Below are 27,327 nucleotides of genomic sequence, written 5' to 3'. Positions count from 1 at the left end.
AGGGCCTGGCCCAGCAAGACCCCCCCCATGCATGGAGGCGGGATTGCCTGACTCCCTGCCTGGGCCCTTTGCCCAGAGATGGCACCAGCTGGGGGAGATGGCTGTGGGGGGTGCATGTGCACCAGTGCAGAGTGCCTGGGAACTAGCTCCCACAGCTGCTTTGCCGGCTGCATCCTCCTTGCCCCACCAGCCCTGTCTGGGTGCCCCCCCCCCCAGCAGGATTGGATTGTGCCCCTTCCAAGCAGCTTATTTCACTCCCTGCAAGGGACTAACCCTGGGCAGGCCAGACTAGGTCACACAGAGAGTAAAGAAATACTCTGGATAGGCTGGGAGAGCAGGGGGCTGCAGGTCAGGATTGAGGGGTACTTGCAGAGTGGGAGAGGGAAGCAATGCAGGGCTGCAGTAGGGAGGGGTGTAGGGGCAGGGCTGGTAGGTCGAGGGGGCACAGAGGCAGGGCAGTAGGAAGGGGAGGGGTGCCGGAGCTTGGGGGAGCGAGGAGCTTGGGGGCAGGGGGAATGGGATGGGGCGGAGCAGGGGAGGAGGTCGGGGGGGCAGTAGGAAGGGGAGGTGCGCAGGAGCAGTGGGGCGGGGCCGGTAGATGCTGGCGGAGGTGCGAGGGGATGGGGTAGGGGTAGGGGCTGGGGACCCGGGGGGGGCACTAGGAAGGGGATAGGTGGGAGATGCAGGGGATCAGGGGGCAGGGTAGGGTTTGGGGTCCCGGGGGGGCACTAGCAAGGGGAGAGGCTCGAGGGGGAGGGAGGTGGGGGGGACAAGGGGGCTGCGGTTCCAGGGGGGCACTAGGAAGGGGAGAGGCTCGAGGAGGAGGGAGATGGGGGGGGACAAGGGGGCTGGGGTTCCGGGGGGGCATTAGGAAGGGGAGAGGCTCGAGGTGGGGGGGGACAAGGGAGCTGGGGTTCCGGGGGGGCACTAGGAAGGGGAGAGGCTCGAGGTGGGGGGGGACAAGGGAGCTGGGGTTCCGGGGGGGCACTAGGAAGGGGAGAGGCTCGAGGTGGGGGGGGACAAGGGGGCTGGGGTTCCGGGGGGGCATTAGGAAGGGGAGAGGCTCGAGGTGGGGGGGGACAAGGGGGCTGGGGTTCCGGGGGGGGCACTAGGAAGGGGAGAGGCTCGAGGTGGGGGGGGACAAGGGGGCTGGGGTTCCGGGGGGGCACTAGGAAGGGGAGAGGCTCGAGGTGGGGGGGGACAAGGGGGCTGGGGTTCCGGGGGGGCACTAGGAAGGGGAGAGGCTCGAGGTGGGGGGGGGACAAGGGGGCTGGGGTTCCGGGGGGGGCATTAGGAAGGGGAGAGGCTCGAGGTGGGGGGGGACAAGGGGGCTGGGGTTCCGGGGGGGGGCACTAGGAAGGGGAGAGGCTCGAGGTGGGGGGGGCCAAGGGGGCTGGGGTTCCGGGGGGGCACTAGGAAGGGGAGAGGCTCGAGGTGGGGGGGGACAAGGGAGCTGGGGTTCCGGGGGGGCACTAGGAAGGGGAGAGGCTCGAGGTGGGGGGGGACAAGGGGGCTGGGGTTCCGGGGGGGCACTAGGAAGGGGAGAGGCTCGAGGTGGGGGGGGACAAGGGGGCTGGGGTTCCGGGGGGGCACTAGGAAGGGGAGAGGCTCGAGGTGGGGGGGGACAAGGGGGCTGGGGTTCCGGGGGGGCACTAGGAAGGGGAGAGGCTCGAGGTGGGGGGGGCCAAGGGGGCTGGGGTTCCGGGGGGGCACTAGGAAGGGGAGAGGCTCGAGGGGGCGGGGCGGGGCGGGGCGGGGCCGAAGGGGGCAGCAGAGAGGCCCGAGGCCACAGCCGGCAGAGCCGCCCCGGAGCCCGCCCGGCCATGACCATCGCCGCCCGGCGCCGCCTGCAGATGCCCGGCCTGGCCAAGGTGAGCGGAGCCGGGCCCGCCCCGGGACCCTCAGGCTCGGGCCCGCCCCGCCCCCTCTGCGGCCGGGCCGCCCCGCGGTGCCCAGGCCCGGCCCCCGAACTGCAGCGGGCGGTGGCGTGTGCCCGAGTCTGCAGACAGCCGGGCGGGGCCGGGTACCCGGGTACCGTCCTGCCCCCACGGCCGCCTGGGCAGTGGGGATCAGTGCCCCGGACACCCGGCCGGTCCCCCTGGGCTAGCACTGCCCTGCCTCTGTCCTGCCCCCGAGGCTCCTCCCCAGCTCCCCGGGATGCCAGGGCATCGCCCAGCGCCCTGCCTCTGTTCTGCCCCCCCGATGCCAGGGCATCGCCCAGCGCCCTGCCTCTGTTCTGCCCCCCCGATGCCAGGGCATCGCCCAGCGCCCTGCCTCTGTTCTGCCCCCCCGATGCCAGGGCATCGCCCAGCGCCCTGCCTCTGTTCTGCCCCCCCGATGCCAGGGCATCACCCAGCGCCCTGCCTCTGTTCTGCCCCCCCGATGCCAGGGCATCGCCCAGCGCCCTGCCTCTGTTCTGCCCCCCCGATGCCAGGGCATTGCCCAGCGCCCTGCCTCTGTTCTGCCCCCCCGATGCCAGGGCATCGCCCAGCGCCCTGCCTCTGTTCTGCCCCCCCGATGCCAGGGCATTGCCCTGCCTCTGTCCTGCCCCCGAGGCTCCTCCCCAGCTCCCCGGGATGCCAGGGCATCGCCCAGCGCCCTGCCTCTGTTCTGCCCCCCGATGCCAGGGCATCGCCCAGCGCCCTGCCTCTGTTCTGCCCCCCCGATGCCAGGGCATCGCCCTGCCTCTGTTCTGCCCCCCCGATGCCAGGGCATTGCCCAGCTCCCTGCCTCTGTTCTGCCCCCCCGATGCCAGGGCATTGCCCTGCCTCTGTCCTGCCCCCGAGGCTCCTCCCCAGCTCCCCGGGATGCCAGGGCATCGCCCAGCGCCCTGCCTCTGTTCTGCCCCCCCGATGCCAGGGCATCGCCCAGCGCCCTGCCTCTGTTCTGCCCCCCCGATGCCAGGGCATCGCCCAGCACCCTGCCTCTGTTCTGCTCCCCCCCTCGGGATGCCAGGGCAGCACCCAGCACCCTGCCTCTGTTTGGTCCCCCCTTTCTCCCAGGATGCCAGGGCATCACCCAGCGCCCTGTCTCTGTTCTGCTCCCCCCCTCGGGATGCCAGGGCAGCACCCAGTACCCTGCCTCTGTTCGCCTCCCCTTCCTCCTGGGATGCCAGGGCAGTGCCCAGCGTCCTGCCTGTGTTTTGCTCCCCTTCCCTGTTGGAGGAGGCCTTGCAATTGGGCCCCCCCTCCCAAGTTCTCTTGGCAGCCAGGAGCCATTGCTAGGTCTCTAATAAATGCTGAGGTTCTGGGAACACAGTGGCAGGCTCAAAAAAACAGCTCCAGGTCCCCAAGCTGGCAAAAAGCCGGGATTGAGGCCCAGGCACTATAGCCCAGGCTGGAGCCTTGGGATCCCACCAGCTCTAAGCAAAAAATGAGATCTTCAGCCCTCCTGGATGCAAGAAAAGCTTGAAAAGATGAGGCAAGTGCTGCCTGTCTGAGTCTGCAGAGAGCCTGAAATAACAGCTCTAAAAGCTGGGACCTGCCTATTCATCTTAGTCTGACCTCAGCTGCCATCCCAAGGGAGAATGGGGCCACAGCATGGCCTGGGGGGGCACCCCAGGACTGTGCCCAGGGCCCTGCATTGCCTTATGAGGGTTTGTTCAGTCCAGTTCAAAATCAGTTCAAAATCCCATCTGCTCCTCTGTTCCATGGGCTGGGGTAGGGCGGCCTGTCCCCATGTACTCTGTAGCACGGATTGTGTGTTTATTTTGTCCCCCTCAAAGCAGGGCAGGAATTATTTCCAGGGAGGGAGATTGTTATTTTTGCTGGCTGGCATCATAGTGGAGCAGGGACACTTGGAAAGTGCCACCCCCCACGCTCCCCCAGCCCGTGCTGGTGGCAGCTGGGAATCCAATGGGAGCTGGATTGCTGCTGAAAACACTAATCCCGCATGGGGCTTGGCTGAAGGTCAGTGTCCGCACCGCACAGGCTGAGGGGGTCCCTAGGAGTCAGTCAGTGTCCACACAGCACAGCCCGAGGGCTGGTCTCTGCCTGCCGAGGTCAGCGGTCCCTGGAGTTTGGGCAGTGCTTGCACAAGCTCTGAGCTCATCTGTGTGATGCTTCCTGGCGGTGCTCAGAGCTGTGAGGCACCTCACTGTCATCTGCCCTGAGCATGAAGAAGTCTTGTCTGCGCAAGCCAGGGCTCAGCTCCTTGACTCCACCAGCCACGGAGAACAGCCGCCATCCCCTCCCAGCTGACACAGTACCCACTGGCCCTCGGCAGGTTCACGATAGGCATGCTCCAGCCCTCTGAGTTTCCCCTGGCATGAGCAGCCCCTGAAGGCAGCGCTGCCACCAGCAGCAGTGCAGAAGTAAGAGTGGCATGGTATGGAGTGGGGTTTTCACAGCCTGAAATATTTTCCAAGGGGGTTACAGCAATTCCTCCTTTAGATGGTCAGTGGGTTCTTGGTAGAGACCTTCCATGCCATTCGGTGGTGACCTGTTTTACATATATCAACCCCTGGGATCCCTGTAAACCCCTATGTTCCCCTGGTGCCATCTGCCAAGGGTCTCTGGGTCACAGTCTGTGCCTACCTGAGGTCGGCCAGTCTGTATTGGCTGGAAGCTTTTTGCCTGACTCGTGGAAGGGAATTCTGGGCTAGCCTGCCCCTGGGAAAGTCTCCTCCTGAGTGACCCCATCAGCGAGTGGCGCCTGCCCAGAAGCAGGAGGGGTTGTAGCTCTGCCAAAGCGCTCAGTTATTTTAGTCTGTCTTGTTATAACCCTGGAGGGTCCTGTTACCCAGAGAAACACCCAGTTCCTGCTGGAATCCTACAGAGCTCTTGGCCTCAATAGCATCTCGTGGCAGTGAGTTCCACAGGCTGTGTTGTGTGAGGAACATTTCCTCTGATCACAGTTGGATTTGTTCCCTTTCAGTGACACTGAATTTCCCTTGTGTTACGCGACAGGGAGAAGAGACGCTCCCAATCTACCATCTCTAGAGCAGTTAGTATCTGATAGAGGACACGATAACAGACTCTTACCCATCCCCTCTCCAAGATAACAATCACAGTCGTTTCAATTGCTCCTCACTTTCTCCAGCCTCTGATCCTTCTCATCGCCCTTCTCTGCACCCCTGGAGCTCTGCCATATCCTGTGTTGAGCTGTGGGACCAGTGCTGCACACAGTGTCTGGACAAAGCCGTATCACTGATATATGTACGATGTTGCAATGCTCCCTGCATCCTTCCCCATCCTGTGCCCTGTGCCCCTGGTTTGGTTTTTTTTCCATAGAGCTGCCCGCAGTGACGCCCAGGATTGTTTCCTGATGCAAGGCCCGGGTCTGCAGGTCACTGGGAGCAGCTTGGGTTATTCCCTCCGTTGTGCATCCCCTGATATTTGTCCGATCTGAATTGTGCTGCCCACAGGGCCCCACATTCCCCTCTTGTCTCTGCTGTGTGGGGCTGCCCTGTCCGCGGGCAGAGGGGCTGGAACGCTTGCAGTTTGCTGGCCGATCCCATGCTGAGTGGGGGGCGGGAGTCTGCTGTCCCCAAGCTAGCATCTCAGCTGCTCTCTCCCCCAGATGGAGCATGTGATCGTAAGCATGCAAGATCCCGACATGGGCATCAAGATGAGAAACCAGCGCCTGCTGATAACGGTGATCCCACACGCCATGACCGGTGAGTGCTGCCAGGCTTCTGGCCTGCCCCCTCCCTGTACGCAGCTCTCGTGCCCCCGGGGCTGTCAGTCATCTGCCTTGCTATCCCCTCTCCAGCCGTGTCATCCCCTCTACTCTGTCACCCCTTGGGGCTGTACAGCCCGGCCTGAGCAAGTCAGCCCCAGGCACTGATGTCTCGGTGGGGAGACCCTGCCATTGCTCACTGTGCGTGTGCACACCGTGCCCTGGATATGAGAGCACAGAGCAGCTGTGAGTGTGTGGGAGTGCTAGTGTAATGAGTGTGCCTTGCACTGCAGCTCCCCCCACTGCCATCCTCTGGGCAAGGGCTCTGAGTGTGTTTGGAGTGGGGGGGGTGTTGATGTGATGGCACACTGTGTGAGGCATGGGTAATTGGGGAGGGGAGGTTGTGTGATGTGTGTGGAGTGTGCAAGCACTATGGCATGTGCATGGCACTGTAAGTGCACAGTGTGTGTGTGTTCAGGCACTGTCTGGGGGCTAGCCATGGGTGTGTACACCATGTATATGGTGTGTGTGTGGTTATCACTGGGAGCACACACTGTGTGCATGGAGGGGATGCGTGCATGACTGTGTATGAGATGATCACTGAGTGCACACTCCATGCATGGTGAGCGGGTGTGCACTGTGTGGTGATCACTATGGTCACACGCTGTGTGCATGGTGGGGGGCACACACTTTGTGTGTGGTGATCACTGTAAGCGCACATTGGTGCCTGGGTCTGGGTGCATGGACTGTGTGTGTGGTGATCACTGTGAGCGCACACTGCATGCATGGTGGGGGTGTGCATAGTGTGTGGTGATCACTGTGAGTGCAGACTGCGTGCATGATGGGGGTGTGCACGGTGTGTGGCTGCTCCCCGCCCACTGAGCTGCACTCTGGACCTGAGAGCACAGGCTCCAAGGAGCAGCTCTGGGGGAGGCTGGGGGTTGGAGGCTCCCAGGCAGCTCAGTGTGGGCAGTGGCTCTGGCTGGGCTGGGCCCTGGTGCGCTCACTGCTGCTAGCCTGGCAGGCACAGAGCAGAGCGGCTGGGGCTGGGTGGGGTCCAGCACAGGCAGGAACAAGGAGGCCAGCAGCCCTTCCCCACCCCTACCTGACCCTGAGTGCCCCACCCCCACATCACCCCCTGGCCACAACCCCCTTCCTCACGCCCCGTCCCTCCCTTGGCCCTGACCTCCCATCAGCCCCGCATCACCCCACCTCCCTGGCCCTGACTGCCCCATTCCTGCATCACCACTGCCCCTCTGGTCCTGACATCCTCTCACCCCGTGTTACTCCCCTGTCCCCACCCTACCCATGTGTCAGCCCCGCAGCTATGACCCTCCCCTGCCCCCATGTCACCCCCTTGGCCTGCCTCCCCACCCTTGCATTACTCCCCTGGTTGTCCCCTTACCCTACCTCCTTGCCACCCCTCCCAGCCCTGATCCCCGCCCCACTCCCGCAACTCCATCCCTGCCCCACCCCCATCTCACCCCCTGGACCTGCCCCCTCGTAGCCTCCTTGCCCCTGCCCCACGCCTGTGTCACCTTTATACACAGGTGTGGGGATTGTGTCAACGCCCCTCACTTCTAACTCGCTGTCCCCTGTGCTTGCAGTTTGGCACCCCCCCCGAGGACTGGGCACCCCTTACCTCCTGGGTGACAATGCCCGGCTGTGCCAGCGCCAGTCCCGGCCCAACTGTGCTGGCCCAGGGTAGCACCGCCAGCCATCCTGGTCTCCTGTCTGAGACAGCTTGCCCCCTAATGCTGGCCACTCCTGTCCCCCAGGTAACGACATCGTGGAGTGGCTCATCCAGAAGTACGCCATCTCTGAGGAGGGTGAGTGTCGTTCCCCCCCCCCCCCGGACAGGCACTGTGCCATTGGTGTCAGGCCCCCCACACCTACAGGACAGGTATTCGGAGACTGTATCCCTGCAGGGGCGGAGGGCATATGAGACCCGCTCATTTGGTTTGCAGGAATCGTAGACATGAGCTCTGCCAGCTCCCCTACTGGGCCAAGGCAATGCCAGGCCCCGATCTGGTCCCTGTATCGCCAGGCTGCCTCATCAGGATGCTTGCCCAAGCCAGCCCCCTCTTTTCCCCATAGAGCCTGGTGTGCTGCCAGGGGTGCAGCAGGCATGGGAATGAGCCTCACTAGGTCTGCATTAGCCTGCCCCAGGACTGGCCCAGCCAGGCCTCTCCTGGAGCCTGTGAGGTGGGCAGCTCTCCAGGCTGCTGCCGCTGGGTCTGAGCCCCAGAGCACAGGGAAGGGGCTGCAATGCAGTGGTGCAGAGGTGCAATTCACCCAGCGTGAAGGCCAAGAATGAGCCACCAAAGTCGGGGTGCTGTGGGGCGATATGGCTCCCATAGCCAGCCTGGCCCAGCCTGTCTGCTGGACCATCTCCCTGGTGCCCATTCTCAGAGCCTCTGGGACCGCTTAGCTGCGGGCACATTCACCTAAAAGTGGAGCGAGAGAGAGAGATACCCAGTAACACTCAGTGGACTTAAACTGCAGCCACTTCAGGGGTGGGGTATGGTGGCTGCCTGCCTTGTGCAGTGCATCAGTGAGGCAGGCATGTCTAGGCCAAATATGCCCCCCCCAACTGGGATACGAATCTCTGTTTCCAGCCTGGTGCTGAGGGCACAGAACCGTCCAGCATGGTGTGTGGGGCCCATGTTACTGCCGCCATGGGCAGCGTCTCCCCCACAGTGTCTCCCTGGCATGGCAGTCAGCTCCCCTCCAAGAGAACCGTGGCTGGGGGCTGCCAATCGGGGCCTGGGGCTGGCCCCAGCTCTGAGGAGGGAGCGGGTGCTATGAATCCCCATCTGCAGTCCCAGGGCCGCAGTGGCAGGGAGAGATCTCCCAGCAAAGAAAGGATCTGGCCAAAGTGATTTAAACAACTCAGACTGCCTGGCCTCTAGCCCAGCAGATATGGCCAGGGCCTGCTGCCCACTGGCTTACCAGTGGGGTAGGGGCACAGCAGGCCCAGTGGGGTTTGATGTCCCCTGATCTCTGTGTGCTGCTTGGCTTTGCCTGCTCAGTGGGATGGGAGCAGCCTGCCGGGTTTGTGTTCCCTCCTTCCCCACGGCACAGGGGGCGAGCCCATATGGTGGTGAGCTGGGCTCTGGGCTCGGAGGGAGGGAGGGAGGGTAGACAGTGCTGGGGACCTGGCACCCAGAGGGATGCCCCCTTTGTCCCCAACCAGGCATGCACTGTCCCTGGGACAGGGATAGGAGCTAGTGGGAATGGGCCACTCAGCACCTTGGCCCCCAGCCGAGAGCCGCCAGCGCTGACAGTTTCCGGCCAGCTCCCTGGCAGGCTTTATCTGACCCCACAGCGTTCCTAGGGCCCTGCTCTCTCCTATAACCAGCCCTGCCCCCCGAGGGAAGTCCTGTTCTGTATTCCCAGCCCCCGCCTCCCTGTACTCCAGCCTCCCCGCACCTGCCAGAGCAGCACGGCCAGCGGGAGGTGGTTCTGGGTTGGTCTGGCTCTCGGGGGGCCGGGCACTCCCCATGTCAGCAGGCAGGGTTCATCCACCCAGCAGCTCATGGCTGCACCACCAGGCAGCTGCCCAGCTGGGTGGGGTCAGAGCCCCCAGCTGCCCTGCTTTGGGGCTGGGCCAGGTGCAGTGAAACGCAGAGAGCTGAGTGGGGGACCTGGGCTGTGGTCCTGGGCACAGCCTGGGCAGGGGAGAGCCAGCTGCTGCAGAGCCCCCATCTGGGCTGCCCTGTGAGCGTTCTGGGCTCCCAGCACCGGGACCCAGCTGGGGCCAGTCACCACCACTGCCCCCCGAATGGCCCGGCTGCTGTGAAAGCTGTGCATCCCGCTACCTGCAAGCCCTTGCCCTGGCCACACTCGGCTGGGTGGCCCCTGCCACGCCTGCGGGTAGGCCTGGTGCAGCTGGCACTCACCATGTGCAGGGAGCACTTGGACCAGGCGTTCCTGGGCAGAGAACATCCCCCTCCCTGGGGTTTGCTGGCGGGGGCTGGCGTGAATGCTATGGGGAGGGGCTGCGTTCTCTTGCTCTGGGAAAGCAGGGACCCTCCTTTATTTCTCTGCTTGGAAGCTGCTGCTCTCATCTTTGTGTCTTTGCCCCGTTCTTGCCCATCCCTCATGTCCTGACCCCGTGCTGGGCTCTGCCCGTCTCCCCCGCCCCACCCCACCCCTGTTGCACGGCTCTGGGTGGAGCAGGGCCATGGGGCCTGGAGGCCCAGCTGTCTCTGGGACGTACTCCGCTGGCGGATGAAAGGGACCAGAAGCTCTGTCCCCACCTTGGGCGCAGCCTCATAGCCAGCAGGTGGGGCTGTGGTGGGGCTGGGGCTGAATCGTGATGGGCTCTTGCTGGGTTGTGCTGTGGGCTCTGCGCCAGGCTGGGCCCCTCGGGATGGCAGCAGCCCTGGTGCAGGCAGGTCCCATCTGCTCTTCCGGGCCCCTGGGAACCGGCCTGCAGCTCGGCATGTTCAGGGCGCCGTCCTTCCATCCTCTCTCCTGTGCTCAGCCCTGATCCTCTCAACAGCCAAGAGGTCGGGAGGGGGTGTAGGGCTCCTCCCTGCAATGGCTGTGAGGAGCCCTGCAGAGCAATGCTGGCTAGATACTGTTGAGCCCTGGTGACGGGAGCTCTCTGGTTCATTAGATAAGCGGTTCATTAGATAAGTGGGCTGCACTTGAGCCAGCAGCATGCCCGGGTTTCACTGCACACCTGAAGGAGGATTTCAGGGAAACTGAGGCACTGCGTGGGGATGGAAGAGGCTCTGGTGCAGACGGGAGGCGCAGGCCCAGCGTGGGGCAGAAGGGAGCTGCCCCCTCCTCTCCCAGCCCCCAGTTACGCTCTCTTCTGCAGAGTCCCTGCATCTCGGCAACCTCCTTGTGAAGCATGGCTACATCTACCCCTTAAAGGACCCCCGCAGCCTGGTGCTCCGGGCCGACGACTCCCCCTACAGGTTCCAGGTAGGCCTGGCACTGGAGCAGGGCTGGCACTACCCCCGAGGGGCCCAGGGCTGGGCCTCTAAGCCCACTCCCCCTACAGGTACCAGGTAGGCCTGTTCCCAGTGAAGCACTCGCTCTAGGTTTCTTGATGCCCCCAACATACTGAGCTGTGCCAAGGGCAGGCCCTGCAAAGCCTGGGGCTGGCAGCCAGTATGTGCCCATTGCACCGTCCCTGCAGGGCATGGCATCAGGCTAATGTTACCCGCCTAGAGGGTCCTTCCCAGAGCACGGCCATAGCACGGGCACTCTGCTCTATGACTGAATCCAGTGCCCGCTGAGCCTGCCTGGCCTTCTCCTTTATCACACTAGCGGGTCAATGCTCGCTGGACAGGGCTATGTACAGGGTGAGTGAGCCACCCGGCTGCGGGCTCCCTGCAACCCTCATGTGGGACGTGCCACCTGCCGCCCAGGCTCTGTCCTCATCCCGGGGAGCACCGCCCGAGCCCTGCCCAGCAGCAGCAGCCTCTTGCTGGCCAGTGAGGGCCATCACACCCCAGCACCCAGGAGGGCGCACTCCCTGCAGGGTTGGGGACCGGGAGTTTAAAGGGGCCCAGCCCAGGTGAGTGCCCTTTGGAGAGGACCAGCCTGAGGGGCATGATGTGTGGCAGCGCCATGCTCAGTGGGAAGTGGCTGCAAAGCCCTTGTCATGTGGTTTGACAGAGCCCGGCCTGGCTCACCCTGGGGCCCGCAAGTGGCACTAACTCCCCTTGATGTGGGGACCATGGGAGCGAGACCCCAGCTTTAGGGCTGGTTCCAGCCTCGTGGGCACTGGAACAGGCAGCACCCCTGGGAGCCCCCTGCACTGCTCCATTGTGCCCCGGCAGATGCCCAGGGCTGGGGGGGCTGCAGGAGCAGCTGTGGAGGGAGAGTCTCACATCCTGGCAGAGACCCCTTTGGCAAAGTGAAGAGGCAGGTTGGCAGGGTGCCCCAGTGAATGTGAACAGGCACCTTCTGAAATCTCCCAGGATGCACTGCTTCCAAGCACAGTGGGATGGGTCCCCAGAGGCAGGCTGGCGGGAGTGCAGGGAAGTCTGCTGTGCTCTGCCTGTGAGCAGAGGGGCTGTACGACTGGGGCTCACCAGCATCTGCCTGGCTGGCTGGGTTGTGTCCTGTAGCTGTGGCCAGAGAAGCCCAGCCCGTGGAGAAGGGCTGTCCTGCATCTGCTCCCACATCTCTGTTCTGGAGCTTTCCCGCAGTTTCCCCAGGAGCCTGGCTGGTGGCGGTGTTAATCTGGCTCATTACCAGAGCCACCCTCAGCCCACTGAGTCCTGGCACAGATCCTTCCCCAGTGGGGCCAGGGCCAGCAACCCACCCTCGCAGCTCCTGCTCAGTGTCTGTCTCTGTCTGTCCACAGACTCCTTATTTCTGGACAAGCTCCAAGTGGCCGGCCACAGAACTGGATTATGGTGGGTGTCGTCTCTCCCTGCCCCACGCAGCGTACAGGCTGCCTGGCTCGTCAGGCCTGTCTCCATGGCCCAAAGGCCAGGTTCTGGCAGCAGCCAGGGCTGCCCTGTGCCCCTTGCCCTCCCTGACCCCCTCCTGATCTGGACTCCTGCTCATCCCCTATCTGCAGGAAACGCGGCTCTGGGGTGCAGGCTGCCAGCTGCCATGTGATCAGGGAAGGCACTGTCCCAGCATGGTGTCCCTGGGCCCTGTGGTTCCCCAAGCCGGTGCCTCCCCTCCATTGGGACATGCTGTGTTTGGCTCCTGTTCCCCAGAGCCCCAGCTGGGGCGATGCAGCCAGAGCCCAGGGCTGGAGGCCTGGTGTCCTGCCTTCTGATCTTGGCCCTGAGGGCATGGGCAAGCCCCTGACCCTGCCTGATGCCATCCTCCTAGTACAGAGGGGAAAGGATCTCCCCTGGGGGGGCATGGGCAAAGGGGAACAGGCACCCATTAGCATGACTCCTCCTGAGAGATCAAAGCTGAGGCAGTGCCAGCCCAGACTGCCAGGGCCACCCAGCTCTGTGGCCATGGGCTCCCCCTCCCCCAGGGCTCCCCACCCTGACACAGCCCCTCTTCCTCACTGCAGCAATCTACCTGGCAAAGAAGAACATCCGCAAGCAGGGTGACCTGATAGACCACGAGAAGGTATGAGCTCTGCCCATTGCAGTCCATCACAGCCCTGCCGGGCACAGGGATGGGATGGGGGGAAAGGGCACTGAGCGTCCGCCCAGGAGAGATGTCAGCAAATCCGAACCCTCCTTAGGTCACAAGTGCAATGAGTTTGAGCTTAGCCCCTAGTGGACATTTGTCTCACCTGAGCCACTTCTGAGTCTCTGCTTAGCACAAGCCCATGTCTGAAATATGGGGGGTTGGGATTAAGGGGCATCGGTGGAGCTGTGGTGGGAGCCCAGGATGGGACAGCAGGGGGCTGTGGACGGTCAGGGAGCAGATGAGGGGAGTCCTGGTGAGCTCAGGAGGCTGCAGGCAGAGGCAGCACTGGAGAGCCCTTTCAATTTGCATTGGGGGGCCCCACACCCCTGCTTGGCATGAGTCCATCTGGGGGAGCCCTGTGGGGGGAGGGCCTGCCCAACTGACTGCCTTTTACACTCGCTTTAGGATAACTATAACCTGCTGCACAAGAGGATCAACCATACCTGGGATTTTGTGGTGATGCAGGCGCGGGAGCAACTCCGGTGAGTCCCCTTCAGTGGACCAAACCCCAGCACTGCAGCATGGCTGGCGGGAGCCCAGGACCAAGCAGTGCTTTGCCCATCCATGTTGGCACAGCTGGCATCAGTATGCCCAGGGCTGTGGCAATTTGATGACTTCTGCTGCAGAATCACGCCGCAAAGTGACCAGTAGGGGGTGCTGTATGTGTTGGGGCTCGGCACTCACTGGCACCTAGGCCCATCCCAGCGTGGCCTCCCAAAATCATGGGCTCCCCTAGCCCATACAGGTCCAAACAGAACCATGAGCGCTAATGCCAAGCTGTGTGCCTGTGCCCACTGGCAGTCTGAGCCCATAGACCAGTCACCCAGTACCTTGGGCAGTCATTGGCACCAGTGCCCACCTACCCTCTGAGCGGATCATCTCACACCCACTTTGCCCTAGCGTGAATGGTTGAGCAGGGTGCAGGCCCAAGGGAATCTGGCCAGGGTGAGCTGCGTCTGTGAAGCACAGATGATCTGAATTCGGGCACTGGCGAGTGACCACCGCAGGGACTGCCTGACAGACTGGAAGGGCCTCGGGCCCAGCTAGCGGCTGCTCACGGCCTGGCCAGGGCAAGTGCTGGGAGTGGCTGCTCCCAGAGGCTGCAGTGTTTCTGCCCTGGTGCCTGGGGGCAGGGCCAGCTTTAGGGGGCTGTCGCCCAGGTCAGTGCTCGACCCAACCACAACCACAGCTTGGCTGAGCAAAGCAGGGACTGGGGTGTCCGAGCACTGGAGCCCAGGGTTGCTCTGCCTGAGCGTGGCATTTGGGAGGAAGGCCGAGGCAGCTGCCAAACTCAGCAGGCAATTATGGAGCCAGGCGGGTGCATTCAAGCATGGACGTGAGTGCGGGCACCCCTCTGGGTGAGGCAGGGCCTGGAGCTTCCATTGCCCCATGTAGGGGAAGGCCAAGGCCTGGCATGATTCCCCCCTGCCGCCCCCGGGAGGTGCCAGAAGCCGTCTGCCCTGCCGGCTAAGGGGTTGGTGTGAGCGGCTGCCCCTGGCAACACCGTGCTCTGATGCTACCCTTCTATTGACAGGGCAGCCAAGCAGCGACGGAAGGGGGATCGTATCGTCATAGATTGCCAGGAGCAGGCCTACTGGCTGGTCAACAGGCCCCCGGTAAGGCCTTGCCGGCCCAGAGCCCTGGGGCCCCTCGTAGCGGGAGGATGCACGCCTTGATGGGGCTGCTGGGGAGCCCAGAGGGTGGCAGGAGGACCCATGAGGTGGGGCGAAGTGCATTGGCAGGGTGGGATCCCCAGCTGGGGAGGGGGCAAGGTGCGCCAGTGGGATGGGACCCCTGGTGTAGGGTGATAGGGCAGGACACCCGGGGTGGGGCGGGGTAAGGCATGCCAGCAGGGCGGGGCCTCTGGTATGGGGTGTGTGGGGTGGGGGTGAAGCGTACCAGCAGGGCAGGGCGGAGGGGCGGGACCCTCAGGGTGGGGCCCACAGGGTAGGGTGGCAGGGTAGGACCCCAAGGTAGGGTGGTGGGGTGAGGTGAGGTGTGCCGGTAGGGCAAAACCTTCAGAACAGAGCAGGGCGGTGGAGCAGGACCCCCAGGATGGGCCCCCAGGGTGGAACAGAGGGTGGGGCGGGACCCCCTGGGGTGGGATGGGACCCCAGGGCAGAGCAGAAGACAGGGTGGGTCATGCTGGTGAGGCAGAGCCCCTGGGGTGGAGCGTGCTGGCAGGGTGGGACCCCCGAGATGGGGCGGTGGGACAGGACCCCGGGGTGGGGTGGGGCATGCTAGTTGGGCAGAGCCCCTGGGGAGAAGCGGGTGAGACGTGGCTGGCAGGGCACCCCCGCAGAGGTGGGGCATGGCCAACCTTGTGTGGTGGGGTGACAGCTGCAGTCCAGTCCCTTCTCCAGCCATGGGACAGGGACACCGCACCTGCCTCACTGGCACAGCCACTCTGAGCGCCGTCCATGCTGGGCATGAGCCCGCATGTCCCCTGCAGGGAAAGGAGCTGGGCCATAGCAGAGCTGAGGGCAGACATCTGCAGAGGCTGGGCAGGGCGGTGAGGGGGATCCTGGCATCCGGCCCCAGGGACTCAGCCCCCCAGCCTGTCAGAGTCAGCCTGGCTGAGACATGGGCCCTGCAGAGCTCACCTGGGGGGGCAGGGGGCTGCCCCATCGTTGCCTGTGCTGGCAGCTCAGAGGCCCACTGAGGCCTCCCTGGCAGGGTCTCCGGCCGAGGGGCTGCCAAGCTGCGGGGCTGGTTAGTGCGATGACTGCGACTGGTTCCTGCCAGCACAGCCCCTCCCCAAACTGCTGCTAGCTTCCCCCTGGCGTGAGCCACCTGCGGCCCCACAGTCCCAGCCTGAGACCAGCTGGAAGGTCCTGGTCCTATTGGGCTGACGGCACCTCTCTCCTGGCCAGGCCAAGGTCCCCAGTCCCTGCCGCCAACACCTCCGCTGAGCCACGCCAGCTGGATGCATGGGTGGGGAGGTGCCTCCCCCCTCCATGAGACCTCCAGGGAGCCCCCATCCGCCCCGACCCCCACAGGGTCAGGTGCTGGCTCCAGGCAGTAAGTGATGAGCCTAGAGGCCACCCGCCTGCCCTGGTGCCGCCTGCTGGCAGCGACTGCCCCAGCTAGGCATGCATCAGCCCCTCCCCTCCCCACCCACCAGAGGGCACTGGCTTTCTGGGCAGCCCTCCAGTGCTCTGAGGGGCCCCCAGCCTGGTACCACAGAGCCCTGGAAGAGGGTGGCCGTCCCTCCCCTGCCAGGGCTTAACCCGTGTCTTGGTGTGATGAGGCTGCAACTCACCAGGGCATGGGCAGCAGCTGGGGGCTGGCGCAGGGAAGAGAGGCCTCAATGGCAGGGAAGCTGGGGCTGCTCCCCCACTCCGTGCTGGCTGGCTCCGAGGGCCTCGCTCCACTAATCCCACACCCTCACAGAGCTCAACACCGTGGAGGGTGGGTCTTTTCTCCCCAGCCGTGCAGCACAGCGGGGCGCACACAGCCCTGTGCCAGCTCCCTGCAGCTCTGCCCAGGAGCGCAGCTCCTCTCTCAACCCCCCAGGCCAGCTGCCCCCATCCCCGGCCTGGCACGCTCTCCCAGGGGACGGGTGCAGGCAGCACTCAGAGCATTAGCGCTGGCTCACAGGAGCGGGCCATAACAGCTGGCGTGAAATCCTCTGCCTTCCCTTTAGCCTAATGCCAGTCGCTGCCTGCTGCTATGGGGGCTCAGCAGGCAGATGGGGCCTTGCTGTCCCTGGGGGATCTCCCAGCTCAGGGGCAGGGCACTGCGGCTGGATTGCTGTTCTGCCCTGCGTCCGGGTCTTCCCTGCTGGAAGGGCCGGGTGAGGGGAAGTAAGGGGTGCACAGGGCTCGTCCACAGCACGTCGGGGCAGAGTTTGGCATCGGGGCAGCAGCACCCAAGGCCACCTGTCGTCCAAACATGTCCCACATGCAGGGACCGCTGCCTTTCCCACCCCAGGCAGCTCCACGATAGCTAGTGTCCTCGGGACTGTGGGACCGGGCCCTGGCTGCAGCCCCCCAGGGTTCCATTGGGCCCAAGCTGCAGCTGGCACCCTGAGGGGCTCTTTCTGTGATGGACAGCTACCCCCTGGGGAACTGGGCTGAACCAGAGCATGCTGAGGCTGCTGCCATGTGTGTCTGGCTGTGCCCTGCTCCCCACTCTGCCCTCCGTGGCTGCACCTGCTGGCGGAGCCCGGGCCCCAGACTGGGGAGCCCTGCTTGAGATACCCGTCTGGCCCCAGGGGCCACCCCAGCCTGGGGGCACTGTTGAAAATCGGACTGCGTGTTTTTTGGCTGGTGTGGGTCTGACTGCGTAAGACTTGGAGCTTTCCAGTCCCTTTCCTGGCGGGGGACCCTGGGACCATGGCAAGATTGTCCCAGCATACTTAGCCTGGGCTACCCCATTTCCAGACAGAAGCTGGCCCTGATACCCTGCTTGGCAGCACAAAGAGCCGGCCTTGGGGCCCTGCTGCCAGCCCGAGTGCCGAGCATGGCTCGGGAGTTGAATGGAGGGCCCTGCTCTGCATTGACTCTGGTACCTGGGCCCATGGGGAACAGGTGGAGAAGAGAGCTGCCTGTAGTACAGGGGTCATGTGTAACCACATGCTCAGGTCCCCAGGCACATGGGGCCCTCTGCCCCCGGGAGCCCTGAGGCTGGCATGGAAAGTGCTAAGGGGTGACCAAGAGGGGCCTGTTCTTCAGACCATGCCCAGTATGGTGTGAACTGTCCCCCAAGCAGGAGCCCCCAGTCCTCCCCCCACCCCTAGTAGACCATTCGCAGCCTGATGGGTTCCCCAGCTCACCTCGTCGCTCAGCATCCCCCAGCTCTAAAGCCCCCGTGTAGCCCCTCGGGCCCTGCCAGCCCCTGCTGCAGCTCCCTGAGGTGCGCGTTAAGTTGGTGTCAGTGTGCCGACCCCCAGGCGCTGCACCGGTCCCATGAGGTCAGGTCTAGGTGGATTGGCACTCCCTGTGCCAGGATTTCAGAGCTGTGGTAGGCTCTGTGCACAAGCGTCTTGGTGGCCAATGCCAGAGGGGTGGCGGGGTGGGCACTGGGTGCGAGCTACGGGGGCTGGGGAAGGCAGTCAGTGTAGTCCTGACCTCATTTTCTCTCCTCTGGCAGCCGGGAGCCCTGAACGTGATGGAGCATGGGCCGGAGCGGAGGAATTGCCACATCAGCCGGGTGCAGCTGGTGAGTGTCCTGCCAGGGTGTGCACCTCCCTCCCTCCCTCCCTCCCTCTTGCTGGGCCAGGAGCGCTGTGCCAGCCACACCCTGCCCTGGGGCTAGCCCAGGGCTGTTCCCCACTGCCCATTTGCCAGGGCACTTGTGCAGGGGCACAGGGCTCCCAGCAGACTGCCACAGGCTGCTGTCGGGCCTGTCTGAGAAGCTGCTTAGTTCTTCCCAGTCCGAGTAGGTAAAGACTGACCCAGCCAGGGTTGCTTCCCTTGGGCTCCCGCGTGCTTCCCTAGCCCGGCCCGGCGGAGTCCCACAGCCATGTGGAACAGGCAAGGTCTGGGAGCCTCCTGGAGCCCACGGGCTGCTCCTCACGTTCAGAGGTTCACACAGCTCAATTAGACCACCCAGCCCATTAAACCACCCAGTCCAGACCTTTCACCCAGCTACCCCTGCCCAGGGACTTCAGCTCTTGTCGGCAGGACCACGATGCACCAGTGCCTGAGAATTGGTTACGTGAGATGTGCCCAGATGGGCACCAGGCTGGAAACCCCCCAAAGTCCCTGCCAATCTGTGCTGGGGGAAATTCCTTCCCGCCACCCCGCCCCCATCTGGGGATCAGCCAGACCCAGAGCACAGCGGCCAGGTGTCAAGGGCGGAAGGTTTTCTGTCCCACCCCAAGCCCGCTGGCCCGTCCCCAGCTGGGATCCATCTCTGATGCTTCAGAGAAAGCGAAGAAACCCAGATTGGCGGGAAAACTCTCCAGGCTGACTGGTGCGGCCACTGTCAACCATTCTCCTAACCCAGAGTCGGGGGAGGTGATGCCGGCTCTCCTGTCCCCAGCATGGCCCCCAGCATCACCTCGGCCTGCTGGTAGCTGTGGGTGCACCTGAGTCCCCAGGGCATGATCCTCTCTGTGCCCAGCCCCAGTCACTGCAGACTCCAGTCAGGTCACTGTTGCTCTCAACCAGGGCCCCTCAGCATCACCGGGTCCACTTGGGATTAGTCCCCAGGCGTATTAACATCTCTTTCCCAGCTGTTCCCCACCCCATCTCTGATCTCTCCCCTCCCTGTGTGTGGAGTCCGTCCTCCCCGCTGTGTGCACCACCTGCTCGCTAATCCCCCAGCGCTGCTAACGGCTGGGAATCCTCAGTGGGCTGGGCCCTGCAGATCTGCTGGGGAGACAAGAGCCCTGAGGGCCAGGCCTCCCCCAGCCTCCGTAGCTCGCATCCAGTGCCCGCCCTGCCAGCTCTCTGGCCCTGACGCTCCCTGCGCACCATTGCCAGGCTGTCCGGTGAATACAAATCTGCTCTGCCAGCGCCTACCCCAGCCAGCTACTCCCTGGCCATGCCAGCTGCTTTGAGTGATGGGCTGGGCGTGGTGCTCCTGGGCTCTCTGTTCTAGCGTGACCTGCCCGACGCCTGCCAGCTCTGGGCACCATCTCCTCACCTCCCCAGTGGCCACGGAGAGCTGCCACTGCAATTGTTCAGGGCCCTGGCAGGAGAGCCAGCCACAGTCCTCGGGGAGCAATGTCAGCAAGTGCTGAGAGGTGCAAAGATTCCCAGTGGCTGCCCCGTGGGCACTGCATCCTCAGCATGGAGTTCCTGGCGTGGCCAGAGCCCTTGCTGCAGTGAGCTGGGGGCCTGGCCTTTAGCCAAGTCAGCCCTGGGATGGGGGCTGAGTGCCATCAGAGCCACGGCTGGCCTCGGGCGGGTTTGTCACTCAGCGGCTATTGGTGCCCCGTCCTGTGTGTCATGGTGTCACTAACGCAGCCCCTGGGGGCTCCTCTCCTCTCCTGTCTGTCTGTCATGCCAGCTCCTTACTAACTGCTTGGCTTTGTTTCTCTTCTCTTCTCCTGTCTCGTGCCTCGTCTTCTGTCCAAGTAAGTGTCCCTAACCCAGAGCTGCCCATGACGGGGCCTGTGCGATGGGCCGGGCTGCACAGGGCTGGGGGGTGCACACAGTTAGAGCAGGGCACTGGGAGACAGGACTCCTGGGTTCTATTCCAGGCTCCCCCATTTACCGACATGTGAGCATGGACTGGGCTGGTGACCGTGCCCCCTGGGTGGGGTGGAAAGAGGCCGTGGGGTGGGGCAGTGCTCTCTTGTGGCTGGAACAGGGCTCTGGGCCATCCCGGATCCCCATCCCCCACCCCGGGCATGGGGCTGCAGCTCTGGGGTTTGTGCTGGCAGTCGCACAGCAGGGTGCCGAACCGTCTGAACACCATGCAGTTGTGCCATCCTTTCCGGCCAGCTGGTGGCTGCATGGCCCAGCATGCCAGGGCGTCGCCCTCCATACGCCCTGCATCCTGTGGAGACACTTCCCCCTGGCTGCCTGGCTCCCCGCTCTCCTGGACATCCACCTGGTATGGTACCAGGCAGCTCTGTGCTAGTGCTGGCATCTGACCCCTCCGCTCCTGTGCGGTGAGGAGCTGCCTGCTGGGAGATGGGTTCCCATGTGTGCTGGGGGCATTTGCAGGTGCCCATCACCCTGGTGTTGGGCTCATGGCTGAGCAGCTCGCTGCTTTCCCTTCTCCCCCACCGGGAGTATGGGGGACTGGAATCCTGCTGCTGTTCCCCCAGGGCTCTGGCCTGTGCCCTGCGCTGGCCCTGGCCCTGGCCCAGCTCGAGTGGGGAGGGCCCCATGCAGTGTGGCTGCCCCAGTGGGCAGAGCAAAGCGCTCTCCAGAGCCTGCCCAACTCCCATAGCCCCAGTCTGGCTGGGCTGGGATGCAGTTGGGAGTGCTGTGGGCATGCGGTTGGCATGGCTCGAGGCAGGCTAGCAGCCAAGCCCGGAGATGCTGGGGTGAACCCTCTCTGGGCAGGGCTGGCACGGCCGAGCTCTTGCCTCTCAGCAGGGCCTTTCAGGGAGCTCGGCTGGGCGCTCACACTCCTCTGTTGGTCTCTTTCAGCCCGAGAACATGGATTACTACAAGCGGGAGGTGAGTGTGAGGCTTGTGCCGGCCCAGTCGCACGCTGGGCAGTGGATGGGCAGGCCGCTCCCCAGAGCCTTGGCTCTCAGACTGTGCAGAGCCCCCCAGTGAGCTAAGGGAGCCAGGCAGAGGGGAGGCTGCTGATGGCCTGTGGCTCTTCCAGCCAGGCCCGCGGGGAGCCCGGTGGAGGGGAGGCTGCTGATGGCCCGTGGCTCGTCCAGCCAGGCCTGTGGGTTTCCTAACATGATCGTGACCCTGCTGGAAACCCCACAGCAATGGCTGAGCCAGTGCTACTGCATGGGACTGTGTCTGCCATGCCAGGGCTGAGGGGCATGTGTAGAGTGGATGGACCATGCCCGTGGTTGTGCCCTGTATCCCGCCCTACCAGGAGCAGGGGAAGCTTTGCTAAATCTGTCCAGTAAGGGCTGAGGCGTGGGGAGGTTTGGGCCTCAGGCACCCAGGACTTGGCTCAGACTCTCGCTGTTTCCCCATGGCCTGGCAGAGAGTGTGGGGGTAGGTAATAGCCGAAGCAGCTCCTGTCCCTCCAGGATTTGTGCCCTGCTTCTCGGGCTGGCTGGGCACTGCCGTTCTCCCCTCAACCCCACTCCTCTCTGTGCCTGCACCCAGATCGAGCGCTGCCGAAAGGCCATGGGCAGGACCCGCGTGAAGTCCTCCATTTGCCTGGAGGGGTAAGTTGCCATCCCCAGGTGGGGGGTGGGCGGGCCCCGGGGAGCCTCACTGGCATTTCCATCCCCATCCCTGGGCACAGGGCTGAGCCGCTCGCGCAAACACCTTGCAGCTGCCCCTGGCTCTGGGGGAGGGGGTGCAGACAGCTCCACTCACACCTAATAACACCAGGCTCTCCCCTCAGCTGCTGGTGTCAGTGGGAGTCACACCTACTCCATGTGACGCCCTTTTCCAGCAGGGGGCACGACTAGGATATTAGCATCCCAGGCCCAGAGCCCCACTGGGTTTAGCTAGTGGGATTTTTATTCCAGGGCTGGAGCTACACCCAGCTCTGCTGGTCCCCCTCAATCCTGACCCACAGCCCCTGCTATCCCAGCCCTGGGGCTCCCTCCAGCTCTGCCGGTGCCCCTCAATCCTGACCCACAGCCCCTGCTAGACCAGTCCTGGGCCCCCAAAAGTGGCAGTGTCCATATTTCAGCGTTACACTGCAGCCTCCTGTGTCTTGGTGGCATCTCTACCCCAAGCTGGTGCTTGTGTGACCCTCACAGACACAAGCTGACTCTACGCTGGCCCCTGGCCCTTCTGCTTGTGGGGGTGACATAGTGTCTGCAGAAACAGGGAGCCCCTCTAGGAATCGCCCTATGCCCAGTGCTGATGCAGAGCGGTGCAGCGGGCCGTGGGGCTGGGAAGGGCTTTGACAGAATCTGTGCAGCATGACACACACCCCGAGGCCTGGCTGGAGCCCTGGCTCTGAGCCCTTCTCCATCCTTAGGACTTGCTGGGAACCAGCAGCAGGCTGGGCATCCAGGAGTGCTTCCCAGAGAGCAAGCCCGTGCCCTCGGAGACCAGCCCTTCCTGGGCCTGCCAAGGCACCAGGCTCTATCTGTCCATCTATTTATTGGGGGGCACCAGCAAGGCATATGGGACAGAGCAGCAGCAATGCTGCTTGGCACAGCTTCCAGGCCCGCCGGCCCCGCGCTGGCCCTGTCTGCAGGGTGGAGGCCATGCGGAGAGCCCAGCCGTGCTCACCATCACTCCTCCCTTGGCAGATACATCAAATTCAACGAGCAGTACGTGCCCCACGATCCCATCATGTCGGGTTGCCTGCCCAGTAACCCCTGGATCACAGATGACACCACGTACTGGGCCATGAACGCCCCCACGTAAGTGCCCGGGGCAGGGGGTAGCACAGACCGCAGTGTGGGGATCCGGCCTGCGGCTGGTTCCTCCCCAGCACTGGGGCTGGCAGGGGCAGGAAAGAAGTCAGCGTGCTGCAGGCAGTGGGCACTGGGTTCCCACACCCTCAGTCGTTGCCCCACTGCCATATGCTGTGTGGAGAGGTCACTGATTGACCCTGGCCCAGGGGGCCTGCTTGGAGACCTTGCCATGCCACTGGGGGACACTGCTGTGGGCATGAGGGGAACCCAGGCACCATGACAGGCAGGGACCAAGTTGCCTGGCCCAGCCTGGTGCTGCCTGGTCCTGGGGGCGCTGCTAAGCCTGAGCTAGTGGGGTCTCTCCAGACGGGGAGGCGTGGGCCTGGTTCAGGATGATGGGCTGGGGCCCCAGCTCAGGGCCGAGCTCCTTGGGGCTCCCCCAAGCCTGTCTCGGGGCGGGGGTCAATGGCAGCAGGAGCCCCCGTGACCTCGATTCCCTCCCCCGCAGGGTGACAACGCCGACCAAGCTGCGCGTGGAGCGTTGGGGCTTCAGCTTCAGTGAGCTGCTGGGTGACACGCTGGGCCGCAGGCAGCTGTTGGAGTTCCTCAAGAAGGAGTTCAGCGGTGAGTGACTCCCCCCTGCCCGGCCGGCTTCGGCCAATGGTGCCAGGCTGGGGCTGGCTCCTTCCTCCTGCCCAACAGGGCCCTGCTGGCAGGAGGAGGCATTTGCCGGCTTTGGCTGGAGAAGGCCTGGGATCGCAGCCCCTCCAGTGGGGTAGCTCCAGGGAGAGCCCCTCCAGTGCCAGGGGTGCAGGACCCCAGCCACGGCTCAAGCACCTGCTGGGCTTACAGGGGTCCAGGGTCTGGCACGGCTGGCAGCAGAGCGCCCGGCAGGGATCCTCCCTCACGCAGCTCCTCTGCACATGGCCCCCACATGGGTTGTATCTTCCCTGTCCTTCGCTCACCAGCGATGCATGGGCACCGGTGTCCTGCGGGGCCCGGCTGGAGTGTGAGCTGCATGGCTGGGCCACTCCCTGTTCTGCGCTGCCAACAGCGTCTCTCTCCCGCCAGCTGAGAACCTGAGCTTCTGGGAGGCATGTGAGGAACTGCGCTATGGGGAGCAGGCCCGCATCGCCGACATCGTGGACTCCATCTATCAGTGAGTGCCTGGCCGTGCCCCCACTACACCACACCCCACATGTGCTCCTTGCTGTACCCACATTGCCCACATCATAGACTCCATCTATCCATAAGTGCCCTGCCATGCCCCCACTGCACCCCGCCCCCTCCATGCTGAGCCCCCATCACACCCCCGCCGTGCTGCCACCTCACCGTGCCCTCACCATGCCCAGCCTGTACTAAACCCCCACCGTGCCAAGCCCCTGCCGCACCGATCCCCCACTACACTCCTGCTGTGCCCCCACCACACCCCCCAACTCACAGAGCCCCACCGCCCTGAAACCCCACTGCACTGAGCCCCCGCCACCCCCCAACCATGCCAAGCCCGCACATGCTCCCACTGTGCTTGCATCGTGGTCTCCATCTATCTGAGTGCCCTGCACCATGCTCTGCCCCCCACTTGACCCCACACGTCAAGCCAGAGAGGGATGGTGTGTGGTCCCATCTGCAAGGCATTAGAGCCCAATGGGGCCTATACGTTGGGGTCCCCCGGGGCAGCTCTTTCCTGTGGCTCTGAGCACAGTGTGGAGCATGGTTCTTGAGAGCTGGCATGGCTCTCACCTCCTGGGGAAGGGGTGCATACCAGTCCTAGACACGCAGGAGAGCCTGGGGGCGGATGTGCCAGTCCCAGATATGCAGGAGGAGATGGGGGTGCCAGTCCTAGACGCGCAGGAGGAGATAGGGGGTGCCAGTCCTAGACTCGCAAAAGAGGATGTGGGGAGGTGCCAGTCCCAGACGCGCAGGAGAGGCTGTGGGGAGGTGCCAGTCCCAGATGCACAGGAGGGGCCCAGGGAACGTGAGGAGGCGGGGGGGCTTGGCTGATTTGGGGACCTGGGAACCTGTAGGGGGCTCCTCCAACTTCTCTCTAGCTGCTAACCCCCAACCTGAGCTGACCTGGCAGGTGCCCTGGACACAGTTGTGTGGATGGGGTCCGGGGTGGGGTCTGAGCCCATGGCCTCTGCCCCTCGAACCTACAGGGGAGCCCCCTGGCCATTGCCCTTGCTGGGAGCTCAGGAGCAGCCCACATGGCCCTGAGCCAGCCCTGCTCAGTCCGGGTCTGTGCCCTGCTCCCCAGGCAGTTCCTGGCCCCCGGCGCCACCCGCTGGGTGAACATCGACAGCAAGACCATGGAGAGGACCCTAGAGGGCATCAAGACGCCGCATCGCTACGTGATGGATGATGCCCAGATGCACATCTACATGCTGATGAAGAAGGTGGGGGCCTGGGCCCTGCCCCCACACCTGCCCCTCCCCTGCAGCTGGCCTGGGCACGGGCACCTCCTCCTCAGCTTCAGCTGCCCAGGTTACCCACGGGGCTGGGAGAGCCCTGGGCACTGGGCTGCAGCTTTACCACCCGGAACGGGCTGCATGGGCAGGGGGGTGAACATAGGAACAGCCATACCGGGTCAGACCAAAGGTCCATCCAGCCCACTATCCTGTCTGCCGACAGCGATCATGCCAGGTGCCCCAGAGGGAGTGAACCTAGCAGGTAATGATCTAGTGATTGCTCTCCTGCCACCCATCTCCACTCTCTGACAAACACAGGCTAGGGACACCATTCCTTACCTATCCTGGCTAATAGCCATTCATGGACTTAACCTCCATGAATTTATCCAGCTCTCCTTTTTTTTTTTTTTTTGGTCCCGCTTGGAGGATGCAGGGGAAGGGCATTCTCCAGGGCAAGCTGGTCAGTGTGGTGGTGGCTGAGGAGCGAGGGATGGGCCGTGGGGCAGGCTGGTCACTGAGGGGGAGGGGTTGTGGGGAGGGCTGGTCGCTGGGTGGGAGAAGAGCAGTGAGGAGGACCATAGTTGGGCTGGCCTGGGGCTCATCCCCACTCACGCTTTGCACTGCCCCCAGGATTCATACCCGCGCTTCCTCAAGTCGGAGCTGTACCGCAGCCTGCTGGCAGAGGCCATCGTGCCCCCAGAGACCAAGAAACGGTGAGTGGGACCCGGGCAGTCAGTGGACACAGGGTGCCCAGCCTAGACCTGCGGGATGAGCAGGGGAGAGGCCAGGGACTTGCTGGGGGAGAGCTAGTCCAGGCCCCCTAACAGTGCCCTGCCCCCCCCCCGGTGCCAACCCTACTTGGCTCTTCCTCCTCCCCTTTGTGCCAAGCTCGCTCAGCACTGCCCCTGTCCCAAGCACTAACCCACCCCAGGTGCTCACTCGCCCCTGGGTGCTAATCTCACCCTGGACACTAACCCCACCCCACGCTGTCCCCACTCCTGGCACTAAACCTATCCCACATAGCCCCCGTCCCGGTGCTAACCTCACCCTGGATGCTAACTCTGCCCTGCACTGCCCCTGCCCTGGGCACTAACCTGTGGCTCTCTCTGGTAGGGTTTTCCCATTCATGAGGAAGCAGCGTCACTCCAGCCCCAGCCCGGCGCTGCTGCTGCCCACGGGGGAGCCGGAGGCGAAGGCCGAGGATCAGAGCAAGGCGGTCGCTGTCCCCATGGAGAGTTAGGATCCCCTCATCTGCCACTTGCCCCCCCACAGGCTGAGCGTTCTGCATTGACGGGGGGCAGGGGCTGGATGAGGTGGGGCAGCAACTGCTGGGCCCCATGGGGCACCTGCTTCTCCCCAGCCTGACCCACCATTGTGGCATCAGGCCCCCGAGACAGGGTGTTCTGGAGGCAATGACCCATCTCTGGCCTGCCCCACCTAGGCAGAGCCAGGGCAGCGTGGGCCAGCTGGGGGGGGTCTGTTCTCGTCCAACGGCTGCAGGTGGCTAGTTGGGTAAGGAGGTGACTGACCTGGACTGGGCCCTGTGGGAGAGTGGCAGAGACGGGGTGGCCAACTGCCCATGCAGGGCAGGCTCTCACCCCCTGGCATGAATGCAATTCCAGGCCTTCTGGCAGGGGCAGACCCAGCCTGCAGCACCCCCGGGCCCCACACACGTCATCAGGTGCAGGGAGATGGGTGCTCATAAGCCAGTGCAGAGTAACTCAGCCTCAAAGTGGCCCCCCAACCCCTCCCACAGGGCAGCCGCAGCCCTTGATGCTAAAGGATAAAGCCATATGCCCCGGGAGCCTGTGTGCCCAGTCCTCCGGGGCACCCCGAACAGCACCACTAGGGCAGCTCCTGCTCCCTTTGCCTTAGCTCTTAGAGTGACTCCCTGCTCCCGGCGGTTCTGTGGAGTGAATGGCTGCAACGGGCCAAGACACACATGGTCTGACTCCCCTCACTGAGCTGCCCACTCCTGGCTGGCAGGGGTGGCAGGGGGTGTGTGCTTGCTGGCACATGAATACCAGGGGCTTGGGGCAATGATGAGCAGGGGCACAACCCAAGACCTCTGTGCCAGCCTGGGCTTGTGGCGGAGCATAGCCCCTCCCTGAGGGTCACCCCCTCTGCACCCCAACCCCCCCCCAGGAGCATCCTGCTCTGGTGCTGCCCTTCCCCCGCCCAGCTGTCCTGCACTGAACAAAGCCACTAATAAAGGACAACTCCTGGGCAACTCTGGCCTCTCTCATTGGGGGT

General features: G+C 64.0%; 1 protein-coding gene across 3 annotated transcripts; it reads left to right on the top strand.

The window, feature by feature from the left end:
* Positions 1-1,727: 1,727 nt before the first annotated feature.
* Positions 1,728-27,327, top strand: RGS11 (regulator of G protein signaling 11). Of its 3 annotated transcripts, none has more exons than XM_038419348.2 (17): positions 1,728-1,871; positions 5,521-5,617; positions 7,398-7,448; positions 10,451-10,557; positions 11,951-12,002; positions 12,626-12,684; positions 13,156-13,232; positions 14,285-14,366; positions 17,845-17,913; positions 20,811-20,834; positions 21,453-21,514; positions 22,562-22,675; positions 23,178-23,293; positions 23,741-23,828; positions 24,924-25,062; positions 25,705-25,787; positions 26,188-27,323. In XM_038419348.2, the coding sequence occupies exons 1-17, from the start codon at positions 1,824-1,826 to the stop codon at positions 26,312-26,314; spliced, it is 1,395 nt and encodes a 464-aa protein (XP_038275276.1). In that variant the 5' UTR covers positions 1,728-1,823; the 3' UTR covers positions 26,315-27,323. The 3 variants fall into 3 exon arrangements, with proteins under 3 accessions (XP_038275276.1, XP_038275274.1, XP_043349825.1); XM_038419346.2 differs by having other exon boundaries at positions 20,805-20,834; positions 26,188-27,322; XM_043493890.1 differs by lacking the exons at positions 24,924-25,062; positions 25,705-25,787 and having other exon boundaries at positions 20,805-20,834; positions 26,188-27,327.

This window comes from Dermochelys coriacea, chromosome 10 (assembly GCF_009764565.3).
Source record: "Dermochelys coriacea isolate rDerCor1 chromosome 10, rDerCor1.pri.v4, whole genome shotgun sequence".
Taxonomy (NCBI): domain Eukaryota; kingdom Metazoa; phylum Chordata; order Testudines; family Dermochelyidae; genus Dermochelys; species Dermochelys coriacea.
The sequence above is the reverse complement of the archived record's forward strand: the minus strand, read 5'-3'. Positions and strand labels throughout refer to the sequence as shown.

Bases quoted from the DNA above. Each gene is read 5' to 3' on its own strand.
- RGS11 (XM_038419346.2), top strand. From the start codon at position 1,824: ATGACCATCGCCGCCCGGCGCCGCCTGCAGATGCCCGGCCTGGCCAAG. The intron at 13,233-14,284 runs GTGAGTCCCCTT...TTCTATTGACAG, and splicing joins CAGGCGCGGGAGCAACTCCG to GGCAGCCAAGCAGCGACGGA. The intron at 23,829-24,923 runs GTGAGTGCCTGG...CCTGCTCCCCAG, and splicing joins ATCGTGGACTCCATCTATCA to GCAGTTCCTGGCCCCCGGCG.